This window comes from Thamnophis sirtalis, unplaced genomic scaffold, assembly GCF_051295495.1.
Source record: "Thamnophis sirtalis isolate CommonGarterSnake01/CBP01778 unplaced genomic scaffold, rThaSir2_p1.2 scaffold_8, whole genome shotgun sequence".
Classification (NCBI taxonomy): Eukaryota; Metazoa; Chordata; class Lepidosauria; order Squamata; family Natricidae; genus Thamnophis; species Thamnophis sirtalis.
This window is the reverse complement of record NW_028261388.1, coordinates 59,663,930-59,679,987: the sequence shown is the minus strand read 5'-3', so window position 1 is coordinate 59,679,987 and position 16,058 is coordinate 59,663,930. Positions and strand designations below refer to the sequence as shown.

The 16,058-nt window shown below is 45.9% G+C and overlaps 1 protein-coding gene across 1 annotated transcript; it reads right to left on the bottom strand.

Annotated features, from left to right (window-relative positions):
• Positions 1–433: 433 nt before the first annotated feature.
• Positions 434–1,366, bottom strand: LOC148044436 (uncharacterized protein F54H12.2-like). Its single transcript, XM_087722117.1, has one exon. It carries the CDS (start codon positions 1,364–1,366, stop codon positions 434–436), a length of 933 nt encoding a protein of 310 aa, XP_087578243.1.
• Positions 1,367–16,058: the final 14,692 nt, after the last annotated feature.

The following is a 16,058-nucleotide window of genomic DNA, read 5'->3' as shown; positions in this document are numbered from 1 at the left end:
GGCTTTTTAATGTTAGTGTCAAAACAGAACAAATTGAATATATTGGAAGGTAATAGAAGTATACCGAAGGGAGGAGCTGAGTGAAAGAAGAAGGAGGGTGGAGAGGGTGAGAGAGAGGAGGAGGAGAAGGAAGGGAGGGAATGGATTAAGAGAGGGAGTGATAGGGTTAGGGTTAGATGGAGGGGGAGGGGAAGTAGGTGTAGAGGGGTATGAGAGAAGGAAGAATGAAAGTTGGAGGGGGATGAAAGAGGGTGTATGGTGGGCTAAGGCGGTATATTGGGTTTGTATTGTAGGGGGCATTTTCTATAAAAGTGAGGGCTGTGTTTATTACCCAATGTTATATGCCTCGGTTATGCACAGTAAACATGTGATTGTATAGAATGAAATGGAAATAAAAAGACTTGTGGAGAAAAAAACAATACAAAGTATACCTTCAGTTAAACTCTTCCCGGCTGATTAATATCGGTCTGTCTTTCATGCCTTTGCCTGTTGCTTGCACCATCTGCATGTACTCTCTCACAAAAAGACCATGCTTATAATCGGGCTGAAGAGGCTTTGCGGGGATCTGTTCGCAATCACAATGCAGGGTGCAGAAATTGACATTGCAGTGTTGAAAATTGAATGGATTTCTTTCATAATCCCCAATAAAAGCGGCATTGTTCACAAACCCAATCACTAATTGTTTAGGCAGTTGACCCAGAAATAGATTTTCCTGATTACACACAAGACTACCTGCAGGAATGCTGTAAACCTTTATCCCTACTCGATCAATGGGGTATTTGGCATTGGCGGTTAGCAAAGCTTCTGCATGGCCAAGGCGCACTCCCGGGGCTATTTTCACACATTTTACAAAGAGAGAAGCTGCCAGGAGTTGCACTTTGTAATTCTCATTGCCATCCTTCATCAGGCAAAATTCATTTCTGCTTCTTGTGAGTTTGACTTTCACATCTATGCCATTAATTAGCAGTCTGTCTTGAAAAAACAGATCACTATGCAGAGGCCAAAGCAGGTCCCATTTTTGACTACCGACTGTGTGTCTCGCTCTCGCTTTGAAACCAGAGTTCCCAGCCGCTGTCAGTAGAGTACTCTCCATGAGATCTGAGTCATCTTTGTAAAATCCCCCAGAAGTAAATTGGGTGCCCAATGCATCACCACCAAAGTTGAGAATCAGTTCAATTACAGCCCTATACGAATAGCAATGATGGCTCTGGGTAATGAGTCGATCTCCCAAGGTAACATCCAGTTGGTTAAACAGAGATGCTATGGAGTAGTTGGCCAGGGCCACCCTTGCCCCGTCATCAATATCCGACCCGTCCGCTTTTACAATCTTGCAACTCACATACAGGAGGGTGTTGTTTAAATCCATGTAATGCTCACCATACCCCGTGATGAAAAATTCCAGGGGTCCATTGGGCGTTAGCGCTGATAAAGTGGGGATCTCGATATAGGTACGATGTCAGCCTCTGCTTTGCTGTTGCTTCGGCTGCCATGAAACGGGGAGGGAGGGCATGATATTTGAGTGGGGTTACTAATTGTGCTGGAGGAAGTTTCTGGAGCTCAGCTGCCTGTCAGACTACGCATGCGTAGGAGATTCCCGCCAGGACTAACGGCACCGACATTCCATCTTCGTGATGCCTTTTGAAGTTATCTCACACCTGACACTTGGGAGAATTATGATTGGACTGTAACTGTGATGCCAAGGGGTGGGGAATGGGCTATTCTATATATCAATCGCTTTCGCGCCTAAATAATCAGACTTCGCTTCGCTATGCCTTTAATCATTTATAATTAGTAAAAGTACACTTGATTTCTATTCATGGAGTCTCGTGGTCTTCTTTCCTAATTACCTAATGGAGAGGTCCTGACAGTAAGCGAAGTCTCACTCACACCCCACTAGGAGATTTCAACCTTCCGTGGGGGGTGTACTTACAAGAAGGAATGAGAAGGATGTCTTTGTGAGCAAGCGATGAAGAAGAGATTGAAAGGGAAACTGCAGACCCATCATTACCTGGGAGAATGGCTGGCCTAGGAATAACGGACCCTGCGATTCCCCCTCGATGGACCTTAGGTGTGGGGCAAAAAGAGGACAGCAAAAGTTGGGATGCTGGAGTTACTAGGAGAAAACAAAGGGCAAAGCCAGCCGACTTGGAGGAAACCTTGCCCGAACGGAAACCCCGAGAAAGAGACCAAATGGAGGAGATTGAACAAAGGTACTCTATGCAAAAATTTAGGGAGGGTGAAGAGGCCGAGGGAGGATGGGAGCAAACAAACCCAGAAACAGCTTCTCCCCCCCCAGCCAGGGTGGCTGCCAGAGTAGGGGGGCCCCTTAGAAGACGCAGAATGGCAAAAGTCCCTCCCTTACCTGTAAAATATGACGGGAATTCTAAGAAGCTGGGTCTCTTTGTTATACAAATTTGGAACTATATGGAAATTTATGGGCCCGATTTAGAAACAGATGAAATGAAAGTGCGAATGGTGTTACTTGCTTTGGAGGAAGAGGCGGCCGAATGGATGATCAGCTTGCACCAAAGCAATTCCCCCCTCCTGAGGAATTTTGATGCTTTTATGACTGCGTTTAAAAGACGATTTGATGACCCTCTAATTGAGAAACGGGGAAAGATGAAATTTATGGCCCTCAAGCAGGGAGATAGACCAGTGGCTCAATATATTCAGGAGTTTCAACAGCTTTCTTGTTATATGAGAGGCTGGTCTCAGGATGCCCTTTTGGACCAGTTTGCATTAGGATTAAATGAGGACATTTACCAACAATGTGTTCACCTTCCCAAGCGAGTTACAGCTTGGTATAAAAATGCAGCAGACGTTGAGCTCGATTTGATTAGACTTCAATGTGCGAGAGAGGAGAAAGCAGGAAGATCACCCCCCCCCCAGCTCAAAAAACCCCTTTCCGAATCAGGAGTGAGGGAAAGGGAAGCTCCACCGGCAAGGGCAAGCTGCTCACATGCTTCCGTTGCAGGAGGGGAGGCCATCGTGCCACAGATTGCCGCGTTAAACTTCCTGCAACCGCCACGCCCCCTGCCAAGAGGGAAGGGAAGACGAGCAAGGCCCCAGAGAAGAAGAAGAAAGAGGCTGCTTTCGCTGCCGATAACACCCCCCAGCGCTTCAGACAGGAGGTGGAGGAAGAAGCAGACGTCACCCCCAGCTCCTCTGATGACTCCGATGACAACGCCTCGCCTTGCTGGGTGAGTTCAAATAAAGGCCCCATGTTGATCCCAATAGAATTAAGGGTACCACCCGATGGGGTGTCAGAACAGCTTCCTGCCCTCCTTGACTCGGGCTGTTCGAGATGTATGATCAATCCTGCAATGGTGGAAAAACTGGGCCTGAAATTAAGAACTTTGAAAACCCCTATTGTGTTTTGCCAAATCGATGGATCCATTGCAGGGGGTGGCCCAGCCCATTTCTATACTGAACCTCTAGAGATGAAAATGGGCACCCACGTAGAATTGATCTCTTTTATTGTGGCTCCTGGAATGGAGAGACCCCTGATTTTGGGCCTCCCCTGGCTTCGTAAATGGAACCCTCGCATTAATTGGAGGGAGGGGTGGCTGCGCATTCGCACCAGCACAGCTCCAGATGGGGAGGGCGATACCCCAGAGCCTACTGGCTCCAGCCCCGCACTGGCTGCCAGGGGCCAGGAGAGAATTGAGGGGGAAGAAAAGATTCCAAAAGAGTATTGGGACCTGAAAGGAGTTTTTAGTGAAAAATCTTCAGATAGGCTTCTACCCCACAGACCTACTGATTGCTCCATCGATATTTTGCTGGGGGTTAAACTTCCAAAGCCCCAAATATATTCAATGTCCCCTAGGGAGATGGAGGAAATGAGAAAATTCATTGATAAAAACTTGGAAAGGGGTTTCATCGAGCCAGCACGACCCAAGGTAGCTGCACCCGTATTGTTCAGAGAGAAGAAGGATGGCTCCCTGAGATTATGTGTTAATTTCAAAAACCTGAATTGTATCTCAGCTCAAAACCTATACCCGTTACCGTTGATGAAGGACATGTTGGCCCAATTGGGAAAGGGCCGCATTTTCACTAAATTGGACCTCAGAAAAGCGTACTATAGAGTCCGCATAAAGGAGGGGGATGAGTGGAAGACGGCTTTCAACTGCCCCCTCGGTTGTTTCCAGTTCCGGGTGATGCCCTTTGGCCTGCAGGGGGCGCCTGCAGTCTTCATGCAATTAATTAATGAGATTTTGCATGACCATCTTTACAAAGGCATTATCGTATATTTGGACGATATCCTTATTTACACTCAAACTTATGACGAACACGTCACGTTAGTCCGCACTGTCCTGAAAAAGCTCCGGGCCACTGAACTGTATACCAAGTTGTCCAAGTGTGAATTTCACCAGGAGAAGATTGACTACCTAGGGTATCGTATCTCCCCCGCTGGTATTGAGATGGACCCCGCTAAGGTGAAGGCGGTCATTGAGTGGGAGGCGCCCCGTACATTCAGACAATTGCAGAAATTTTGGGGTTTTGCCAATTTCTATCGTCAGTTCATCCCTTCTTTTGCCAAAATTGCGCTTCCCATCACTAACTTGTTGAAGTCCAAAGGTGGGCCTAAACCTAAGCCTAGCAAGCCGCTGGACTGGACCATGGAATGTCAGGCTGCTTTTGAGAAGTTGAAACGACTCTTTGCGGCGGAACCGGTTCTGAAGCATCCGGACATGGACAAGCCTTTCGTCGTTCAAGCTGATGCCAGCGACGTGGCTGTTGGGGCCATCTTGCTTCAGGCCAACGACCAAGGTAATTTGCAACCATGCGCATAGACCTCCCGTAAGCTCACGGACACAGAGAGGCGTTGGGCAATCTGGGAGAAAGAAGCATTCGCAGTGCGTTGGGCTTAGGCCACGTGGCGCCAATTTCTAGAGGGCGCTAAGCACCCGTTTGAGGTGTGGACTGACCATAAAAACTTAGAGGCTTTGAGGACTCCAAGACGCCTCTCCTCTAAGCAGATGCGCTGGGCTCAGCATTTCAATCGTTTCAATTTCACACTCAAGTACATCCCGGGAGGGAAGAATTTCATGGCTGATGCTTTGTCCAGGCTCCCTCAGTACAACTGCTCTAAGCTGAGTATTGTTCAACCCGTAGTTCCCGCATCCAGCCTTGCTGCTCCGGTTGTCACTCGGCAGCAGGAGCGCTCAAAAGTAGAAGTGCCTCAAGATTTTCTTTCTGACCTCAAGCGGGCCCTTCCCCAGGATGACTGGTTCCAGCAGCATCAGAGTGAATGCACAATGAGGGACGATTTACTGTGGATTGGGGCTAAACTTTACATCCCTGCCTCTCTTCGTCTCGTTGTTCTCCAACGGGCTCACGATTCCAAGTTGGCAGGTCACTTTGGATTTGTGAAGTCACTACATTTGGTGAAGAGGCAGTTTTGGTGGCCCTCTTTGAAAAAAGACATTGAACTTTATGTTGCCAGTTGTCCGGTCTATGCAGCCGCTAAACGGCCACCAGGGAAACCACAAGGCCTCCTCCAATCTGTAGCCCACCCTGTCGCCCCTTGGAAGGAAATTTCTATGGACTTTATTGTCGAACTTCCCGAGAGCCAGGGGCACACCGTCATATGGGTGGTTACTGACTTATTTTCAAAACAAGTTCATTTTATTCCATGCCACAAGATTCCTTCTGCGAAGGCACTTGCTAAGCTCTTCATTTCTCACATTTACCGTTTGCATGGGGTGCCTGATCGCATCATTTCCGATAGAGGTGTCTGTTCACTTCTGTTTTCTGGAAGGAATTTCTTAAGCGCATTGGCTCCGCCCAGGGTCTAAGCTCCGCCCACCAAACTCAGACTAATGGGGCTTGTGAGAGGACTAATTCTGTTCTAGAACAATATTTATGTTGTTTCATCAATTATCAGCAAGATGATTGGGTGGACTTGTTGCCGCACGCTGAAGTGGCCTATAATAATTCTGTCCATAGCAGCACTCGGTTCACTCCTTTTCGTGTTGTGTTTGGTCAAGACTTTGTTCCTATTCCTGAAATTCCCCTTGAGCAGCCACAAGTTTCTTCCGTCTCTGAGTGGAGTGAGCGATTGAGCCATGTTTGGCCTTTGGCACTTAGTACTTTGGATGCTGCGCATCGTGCTCATAAGAAACAGGCTGATAAGAAGCGTGCGCAATCTTACCAGTACAAAGTGGGTGACCAGGTTTATTTGTCCACGAAGTTCCTTCAAACTACACAAAAGTCTAAGAAATTGGGGCCTAAGTACGTGGGCCCATTTCCCATCATCAAGGTCATCAATCCTGTTTCGGTTTGTTTGCAGCTACCCAAACATCTCAACCGTGTTTATCCAGTTTTCCACGTTAACCTCATTAAACCGCTTCGTGTCTCCTCTTTACGTCTGCCTGTGGACCCACCGCCTGCCCCCCTGTTGATTGATGGTGAACGACATTTTGAGGTTCATGAGATTTTGGACTCTAGACAGCGACGGAATCGGATACAGTACCTAGTAGCTTGGAAGCATTTTCCTCCATCTCATACCGAATGGGTGGACAAGTCCCATGTCCGCGCTCCCCGACTGCTTCGACAGTTTTATTCTGCTTATCCTGACAAGCCTTGATTCCCCCCCCCTCTTTTTCTCTTCTGTTTTTTGTTGTTCGTCTGTTTGTTTGTGTTTTGTCGTTTTCCAGGCCTGAACGCCTTTTTCCGGAGGACGGCCGGATGTCAGCCTCTGCTTTGCTGTTGCTTCAGCTGCCATGAAACGGGGAGGGAGGGCATGGTATTTGGGTGGGGTTACTAATTGTGCTGGAGGAAGTTTCTGGAGCTCAGCTGCCTGTCGGACTACGCATGCGTAGGAGATTCCCGCCAGGACTAACGGCACCAACATTCCATCTTCGTGATGCCTTTTGAAGTTATCTCACACCTGACACTTGGGAGAATTATGATTGGACTGTAACTGTGATGCCAAGGGGTGGGGAATGGGCTATTCTATATATCAATTGCTTTCGCGCCTAAATAATCAGACTTCGCTTCGCTATGCCTTTAATCATTTATAATTAGTAAAAGTACACTTGATTTCTATTCATGGAGTCTCGTGGTCTTCTTTCCTAATTACCTAATGGAGAGGTCCTGACATACTGTTTTCAATACTGGTCTGTGTAGGTGCCAGTTGAAAAAGATCCAGTTCAGATTTGACACATTCCTCTGAAGCAGAATGAATAAATGACATAATGTATTAGAATATGTCTTCCTTGTCACAAGGTTTCCTCTTCTGCACACGTCTCCTCTTGGTATGACGGGGCTTTTTCACAAGTCTTCTCTTTTTAAATGGAATAGGCGGTCCCGATGCGTAATTCTTCCTGGCTATGGCCAGCCCTGATCCATCCTGCCCATTCTCAACAACACGGGATACAAGATGCCTCGCAACATCTCTGGCGATGTTTTTGGCAGCAGATTTCACATGCGGTTTTATGATTTCTAATCCTCGCCTCAAAAAAGGCATTGCTTTTTGAAAAAGTCCACGGAACAACCCTCCTAAACCGGTCCCATACATAATGGGGGCTCCTCGGAGGCCTGGAAGGCCAGCCCCAGCTTGTGCCCTGTAGTAAGCCACATAGTCTTGAGGTCTCCCGTGCTCCTTGTTTACAACTATCCTTCACTTTTCCGAGGCCTAAAATGAAGCTTGACAATCACCTTCCCGTGATAAAAATGCACATCTTTGTCCTGGTCATTTTTGATTTCTATAGTAACGGTATTGATGTGATGTTTGCTGACTGGCACATAATGTTCAGTTCAGTTCAGTTCAGTTCACTTTATTTGTATGCCGCCCTTTTCCCTGGGGGGACTCAGGGCGGCTCACAGTTCAAAAGGGGTGGGGGAAGGACAAACAATTTACAACATAAAGCATTACATCATTTAAGAACTCAACAGTCATACAATTCGAGTAGGGGTTAGAATCTTTAACCCCAGGCCAGCCGGGATAGCCAGATTTTAAGTGCGGCGCGGAAGGTCTGGAGGGTGGTGAGGGTCCGGACGGTCATAGGTCATAGTTATGAAATCATTGTCTTGCCCCTGCACAGGTACACAGCATAGTAACGGCACATAGAAGCCACCTACTATCTGGAGCTCTACAATGTCTGTGTAAACGTATAAGGTGCTGAATCCAGGGAACATACCTAACAGATGTCCAAGTTCACAGCTAACTAGAATGGTATGTGGTTCATCTCCTTTAAGATTAATTTTCCGACCCACTGAATCATAATGTAGGGTTGTCTTAGGTCCATCCTTGGCATTTGATATAAGTTTGTTCATATTTTCTAACAGTTGTTGGATGCTATTATAGTACCCGCTTCACAAAGAAAAATGCCATTTCTTTCTCTCATTAGCAATTTCAAAATATCCAGGAGATGTTAATGTTTGCCAGCTATGTGGATATTGTATCTCTGCTAGACCTACTTCCCACGGCCCTGAAAGATCCAACGATCTCGCTAATTGAATAGTAAAATTAGAATTTTTGTTTTGGGGGAAAATTGCTGCTGATGCATTGCTGGGGAGGGTGATGTAAAAATCTGACATTTCAAAGATGTTGTACTTCAGTAGCCTTAACCCAACTGTTGAACTTCTCTGGCCAGCCATTCCATTTGACTAGAAACTCTCTGTGTCTCCCCCACCCTCTTTTTTGGATAATTTTCTCTATTCTGTATATACGCTGTTGGTCAGCTGGAACCTTTTGGAGCTCCTCAAAATAAAAAGCCCCCTCTACTGGGTCACCCGCGTAATCATTTAATCTATACACCACTCTTTCCCCCCTTGTCCCCAGTTCTTTGACGACAAATATCTCATCCGTATAGGTTTGCTGATACCCCTTTTCAAATTTACCCTTCAGTCTAGATACCCTGACATGATCCCCCGCCTTAAGACATTTTTCCTTTCTTTTACTTTTTAAACTTACCCCATAAAGTCTCAGCCACACATCCCTTTCGTTAGGCAAATTTACGGTTTTAGGAGCAGTCCCAATGCTACGATGGTAAGTGCTATTGTACCCCTGAAGAATGTCTGCCAAAATGTCCACATACCGATGGGTATTTCTAGCTGTGAAATATCTCCAGAGTTTGTTTTTTAGGGTTCTATTAAACCTCTCTATAACCGCTGCTTTAGTTTCACTATGTGTGACAAAATGCTGAATGCCATAGCGTGCTAAAAGTTTCTTCAGCGCCGTATTCAAGAACTCTTTTACCTGAATCTGTTTGTATTTTTCGGGGTGCATGTCCTGTTTTAAAGATATTCTGGAAGGCGGATGTAACTTCCCTCCCTGATTTATCAGATAAAGGGGAGGCCCAGGCATATTTAGATAACACATCGATAACTGCTAAGATGTATTTTTTTCCATGGTTTTCTTTAGAAATTTTGGAGACATCTATGAGGTCGGCCTGCCATTGATGATCTAAGCCGGACATTACTGTTTTATTTCTAGGAAAATTAATTCTTGCAGGCTTATGAAGCCTATAAGCATCTTGCCCTGACAGCCACGTCTTGACTTGCTTCATGGTCAGGTTTTTATCATGTTTTCTAGCTTCCTGGAAAAGGGTATTTACTCCTCCATAACTCCTTACATATCTTGGAGTATAATAAATATGGCTTAGAACCTTTTCATGCTTCATTATATTGAAAGAACACTGACAAATGGGGCAAGCATTGACATTAACACAATCTTTTATTGGCTATACAGAGTTCAGAGGGTCATGCCCCCTCCATCAGAAAAATATCCCTCATCACCACTATCAGAAGCAGAATATAGAGGTGCATAACATGCTATTTTACAATTCGTTGAGTCTGTATCCCACAAATCATGTCCGCAGCCGCAAGCAAACCAGTCTTTACACAAATTGCAGCTCTTTAACTCACTGTTTAGATAGCGTGGTCTCTGGGATAGCTCAGAACCCCAGTTATAGTCTAGATCATAAGAATCTGCAGAAGCTTTATGACCGCGGCAAATAGCACTGGAATATAAAATCGGGGTGTCTTGAAGAGTTTGCTGTCTAGGAGTTATTATTTTGGAGTCTGCAAAATATAAACCACATCTTGTTAGTGAGTTATCCACTCCAGTGTCATTTACAACATCATAAATAAAAAAACATATTTACTTACCATTGCAGGGCGATAATGAAGCATCATTCGCTGTTTCACATACTGTCCGGTAAGTACTCTGCACATCATCGTTAAAATTACAACACTCCATGCTGCAGCCATGCAAAACAGGTCTGAAGAAAAAACTTTCTTTATCATACCCCTTGCAATAGGGTTTGTTGCATTCTGGTGGCAGGGGTCTTGTGTCAGAGCATTCGATGCTGGCTTTTGCTGTTGTTTTAAAAACATCTTTGGAATCAAAGGTTGCCATCTTCAAGAGACTGCTGAAATTAAGGCAAACTAACCAGCCTTGCGCATGCCCAGAATCACAGGGGAAGGGGTGGGGCGGGTATGGCATGTCCGGACATGCCCCACACATGTCTATTGCACATGCCCAGAATCACAGGGGGGTGGGGGGTGGGGCGGGTAAGACATGTCCGGGCATGCCCCACACATGTCTCTTGCGCATGCCCAGAATCACAGAGGAGTGGGGTGGGTGGGCGAGTAAGGCATGTCAGGGCATATCCCAGGCATGAATGAACAGGCTTATCCACTGCATGCAACCTTGCAGGGTTGCCTATTGTGAACATTTTAATTCTTGTTAATAGTCCTTGTCTTTTCCTGTTGGTGGGCTTCAATCTACCTAGAAATAAATACCTTTTAGAGAAAAAAATGGTTAAATGCAGACCCCATGTCTCAACAAAAATTAAAACCAACATTGCCTAGAAATAAATACCTGGGTAAAAAGTGGGTTTAAATGCAGCCCTTAGGAGATTGATTACAAATAAAAAACATTTTTTATTTCACAACCCCCCCTCCCACCACCCTTGAATGTGCATAGAATTAATCTAGGGTTAAACTAATCATGTACACAGAGTCTTGGCATCTTTCTTGATGGGGTAAGTTTCAACACGTCTTATCTGAAAAATAGGGCTAGGATATTGCACAACAACTTATCTGTTAGGGCTACTCATCATGATGGGCTTAGGCCATTACACATATCCGGCTAGGGTTATGATCTTGTGAAACCTGCACCACCTGGGGTCAATTATGCATACCCCAGCCAGGGAGGAGGGCTATACACGTCACATCCGGAGGATGGGGGCTGTGCACGTCACTTCCGCTTAGGGGGCATGATCTGGTGATGTAATCAGCACGTGGGTTTGTTTACTTTGATGATGTCACTGATCAAAAGTACTGATAATTTTCATTTAAAAAAGGTATGAACTATATCTACTCACAACCATGGCTGTGAAGAGTTTGAGGGGATGTGTTGCTTTTTGCAAGAAAACTCAGGGCTCATAGAAAAAGATATTTAGTACCTCAAAGAGCTAGCACAAAACATTAAACATAACCAACTCTCCCTAGACCTGTCTTGGCTACCTGACTTACATTGGCTGAAAGTCCTCATTATAAGCATAATCGCAGTCACAGTCCTTGGACTTCTCCTGTGCTTCTCCTGTGGCTTAAAAACTATTGCCCCACTAGCTCAAAACAAATCACAAATGGAAAATAATTGGCTCTAATGATGTTTCAATTTGACCATGAATACCAAGTATACTTGGATACTACATTGTCCCAGCCCAAAATGAGGGATTGTAGTAAGTTTTAGAGAAATATAACCAAAAATGGACAAAATCAAAACAGTGAAAGAAGTAAAACAAGATCCTTTTAAACCTCACAGAACTGAACAACAGTTTTCATTCAAAGAGAGGAAGCCATAATCTTAGAAAGACCAGACACATTAACAAAAGATCTTACACTTCATCACAAAAGAAAATATAGTACAAGATTAAGAATAACAAAACAAATGGAAAGCCCCGGAAAACTGCCAGAAGCACTCATTAGAAATAACAAAATCATAGATTCCAGACAATACAAAAAAAAAAAAAATTACACACAATTACCCACACAAACTTCCCTTCGTCTTTTTGACAAGATTAACCCAAGGACAGGAAGAACCCAGGAGAACAAGTAAGATTAGACCAAAAGACAGGAAAACCAAAATCAGAGCAATCACCATAAATAAAGGAACTCTTATAATCCTTAGCCTACATGAAAGCTTCACAGGAATAAAATGTATAAAATGAGACACAGTACCTGTACAATTTGTCTGCAAACCCAGGAATGCTCGAGTGTCTCTCCACTTTTCTTGCCTTCCTGAATTAAAGGTCTCTGCTTTCAGGCAGCTCACTTCTGCATAATTCTTTCTTCAAACGTTGGTGAGAGCTCCCAGCTGGAAAACAAACCACAGAATTCCTTCCGACATACGCTTATAATTTTTCTGCTTTTTCAATGTTGAAAGAAATGTCCTTCTGGGTTCAGCTCCAAGTGGGGAAGAAGACACTGGAGACATGGAGGCTGCTTGGAAAGATGGCTTATTGTTGGACAGGGCCACATGGCTTGAGCCCTGACCAGAAAAGGTGATCACATGCTTTGATGTAGGTGGAGAAGAAGAGAAGGGCTGATGAAGGGAGCTTGCTAGGCTTTTTATACCCTGTTTAGTCGCACCTCTCTGTTTCCTGTTCCTGTGTAAGAAATGTATTCTGATTGGTTGTCAGACTCCCATGGTGCCATGGAGGGGGCTACTCTCTAGGCTGTTTTGAATCCAGGTATGAGTTCTTAGATGCCATGTGGAGACCTGAGTAAAAGGCCAATCATGCCTTTCTGTAGCTGCTGCTGAAATCTTTATTATGTAAAGTGGGCTAGCCTGGCTAGTCTTAATGGGCCTATTGACAAAGTGGGGGTGGGCAAGAAGCTACAGGCAACTATTCTGTCTTTTAAAACATGCTTCTTTTCACATCCAGAGAAATATTCTGCCTTTTCAATATTTCCTAGGATATTTCATTTTTCTGGGAGAGGGCTGGATGATAACTTCCCACATCAAGACAGGTGGACACACTTTTAAACAAAACAGTGGTTACAGATAGCTCTCTTTTTCACATTGCAGGAAAGTTCAGAAATGGCTCAGTGAGTTAACAAATGACTAGCTGATTTTGAGCCAGTCATTCCTTCTCTCAGCCAAGCCTATCTCACAGGACTGGAGTGGGGAAAATAGGAGGAGGAGGGATATTTGGAATGTTTGCTACATTACTTATACAAATAATGATGGAAAATAAATAAATAAATAAATAAATAAATGATTTTTCTGGAGGATGTTGTTTTTCTTTGTGGCAAGTCAGCTTCCCATTTTAAAAAGAAGTTTAAACATATTTTGAAGAATGTATAAATGTGGAGTAGATAAACAGCCAAGCAACTAGCGAGGTATATACAGGCATACATTGGCCATTGAGTGATACAAATGGGGACGTCAGATAATTGGTAGAGCATATAAATAAGTCATTAAATCATCATTCTTTATCTTCTTTCTTAATACTGAAAATCCACCTTTCTCAGCGGACCCTTTCTGCAAATTCAGACAGCTTATCAAAATAGTCAACATGAACAGTTTGTAGGAAAAATTATCACATGAGCTTATTTAAATAATTGGAAAATACAGTACAAATTAATTGTGTAGAAACAAGGTCCAATATTTTTATTTTCATTCTGAATTCTAAGGTACTGCTAGGGATAATGCAAGACGTGAACAGCAATTTCAGTGCCTCCAAATTTCCCACCCCCTACTTATTTCTTTGTTAATAGAATTTGTTTCTACTAAATAATAAAAGGTCTACTTATGTACTTATGCTACAAGTATGCAATTTTAAAATTTCTAGTTGTGGGAAATATGGGACATAACATTTGGGTACCTTATGATCAAACTGGTTTCTGTATGCTTTTCCTTCTAGACAAAACTTCTGTCTCACAGGGAATCCTCTCTTCTGACACTAGCCAGGAAGGTGAGTAGCCTCCCAACCAGAGGGGCAAATGTCCTCCCAACCAGCGTGGCCATGCAGCTTCCAGGCCAGGCAGGCGAGCCTCTTCCTGCCTAATGTGGCCATGCAGCCTCCCAGCCAAGGGGAAGAACATTCTCCCAGCCAGCGCAGCCATATGGCTTCCCAGCCAGCGGGGAGAGCATTCTCCCAGCCAGAGCAGAAATGCAGATTCTTATCCAGGGGTGCGAGTGCCTTCCCGGCCTGTGTGGCCATGCAGCTTCCCGGCCAGGTGGGTGAGCATCTTCCCGGCCAGTGCAGAAATGCAGCTTTTTATCCAGGGAGGTGAGTGCCCTCCCAACCAATGCAGTCATGTGGCTTCTCAACCAAGCAGGTGAGTGTTCTGCCGGCCAGGTAGGCGAGTGTCTTCCCAGCGAGTGCAGCCATGTGGCTTCTCAGCCTGGCTGGCAAGCATCCTCCTGGCCAGGCAGGCGAGTGTCTTCTTGGCAAGCACAGCCAGCACGGCCAAGCATCTTCTCAGCTAGGCGGGCAAGCGTCTTACCAGCCAGTGCAGAAATGCAGCTTCTCATCTGGGGGGGAGGGGCGAGCGTCTTCCCAGCCAGCATGCCCATGCGACTTCTCAGCCAGGCAGGTAAGTGTCCTCCTGGCCAGGCAGGTGAGCGTCTTCCCGGCCAGCACAGCCATGTGGCTTCATGGTTGGGGGAGGCAAGCATCCTCCCAGCCAGTGCAGCCATGAGGCTTCTCACCAGGGGGTAAGCCAAAGCGGCCATGTGGCATCTTGGCCAGGACGGTGAGCACCTTCTCGGCCAGTGTGGCTATGCAGCTTCTTAGCCAGATGGGCCAACGTCATTCTCAGCCAGGCAGGTGAGCGTCTTCCCGGCCAATGCGGCCATGCAGCTTCTCAGCCAAGGGGGCAAACATCCTCCTGGCCAGTGCAGCCATGTGGCTTCTCTGCCAGGTGGGTGAGTGTCCTCTCAGACAGATGGGCAAGCATCTCTCCGGCCAGTGCAGCCATGTGGCTTCCTGGTCAGGGAGGTAAATGTCCTCCTGGCCAGCGCAACCATGTACCTTCCTGGTCAGGGGGAGGGCATTCTCCTGGCCAGTGTGGCCATGCAGCCTCTCAGCCAGGTGAGCAAGTGTCTTCCCAGCCAGGGCAGCCATGCAGCTTCCTGGCCAGGGGTGGCGAATGTCCTCACGGCCAGTGTGGCCATGTGGCTTCCCGGCCATGGGGGCAAGCAGCCTCTCAGCCAGGATGATGGGAGTGAAGTGGCTTGGTGGGGGGAGCGATGGCAATGAAGTGATGGAGTGCAGTATCTAAGGTGGTGTTGGTGCCTGAAGGCACTCTCTTGGGCGGCCGGAGAGGCTCCCGAGGATGTGTGAAGCCCTGCTTGAGCTGCTTGGGAGTCCCAAAACTGCCACAGCCATCTCTGATTCCCAAGTGAGTCCCTCTATCCCGGGCCAATGGGGCACCACCCCCTCTCCCTCAATCAGCATCAAGAACCTAGTCAAAACCATTGTTTTGACTGGGCATATCAACATATCAACCTCATCTGAGGCGAGTGGCTGGGAGGGGCAAAGAGCGTGGCTAGGCATGGTTAGCTATCAGCTTGAATACCGAGTGAATAAGCAGGTTAAGTAATTGCTGGAGTGCAACCAATGGGATTTTGATGGCATTTCTCTACTGCAATAACACTTAACAGAACTTCAAATACACATATTCCATCCATCATTCAGGTTAAGACCTCCTGCAAGTACCAACTGCTGTCCACAGAACACACCCTTTGGTTTCTCTTATTAAGTATGACTGGTTTCCCCATCCCAGGTGTGCATAAACTGACAAAAATGAGGTATGAGGCCAACGAGAGAGAAAGAGAGAGAGATTAGGTGGTTTCGTGTCTACGGCATCTCCCTGTTTCTAGCCTGATGCCTTAACCACTAGCCCAATTTGACTCTTACTCATATTTCTTTGCAAATATGGCAAAGGCTGGTTAAGAAATCCTCTTTCATATGCGTTATCGCTGCGTGCAAATGTGTCAAATAGCAGCTTCCCTGTCTATCACTCGACCTTCTCTTTATTCTCTTTCAGCCCTACAGTCAATTAGAACGCTTGTGCCGAATATTGGCCATCCA

Coding starts and splice junctions, on each gene's coding strand:
- LOC148044436 (XM_087722117.1), bottom strand. CDS start 1,366: ATGGATTTAAACAACACCCTCCTGTATGTGAGTTGCAAGATTGTAAAA.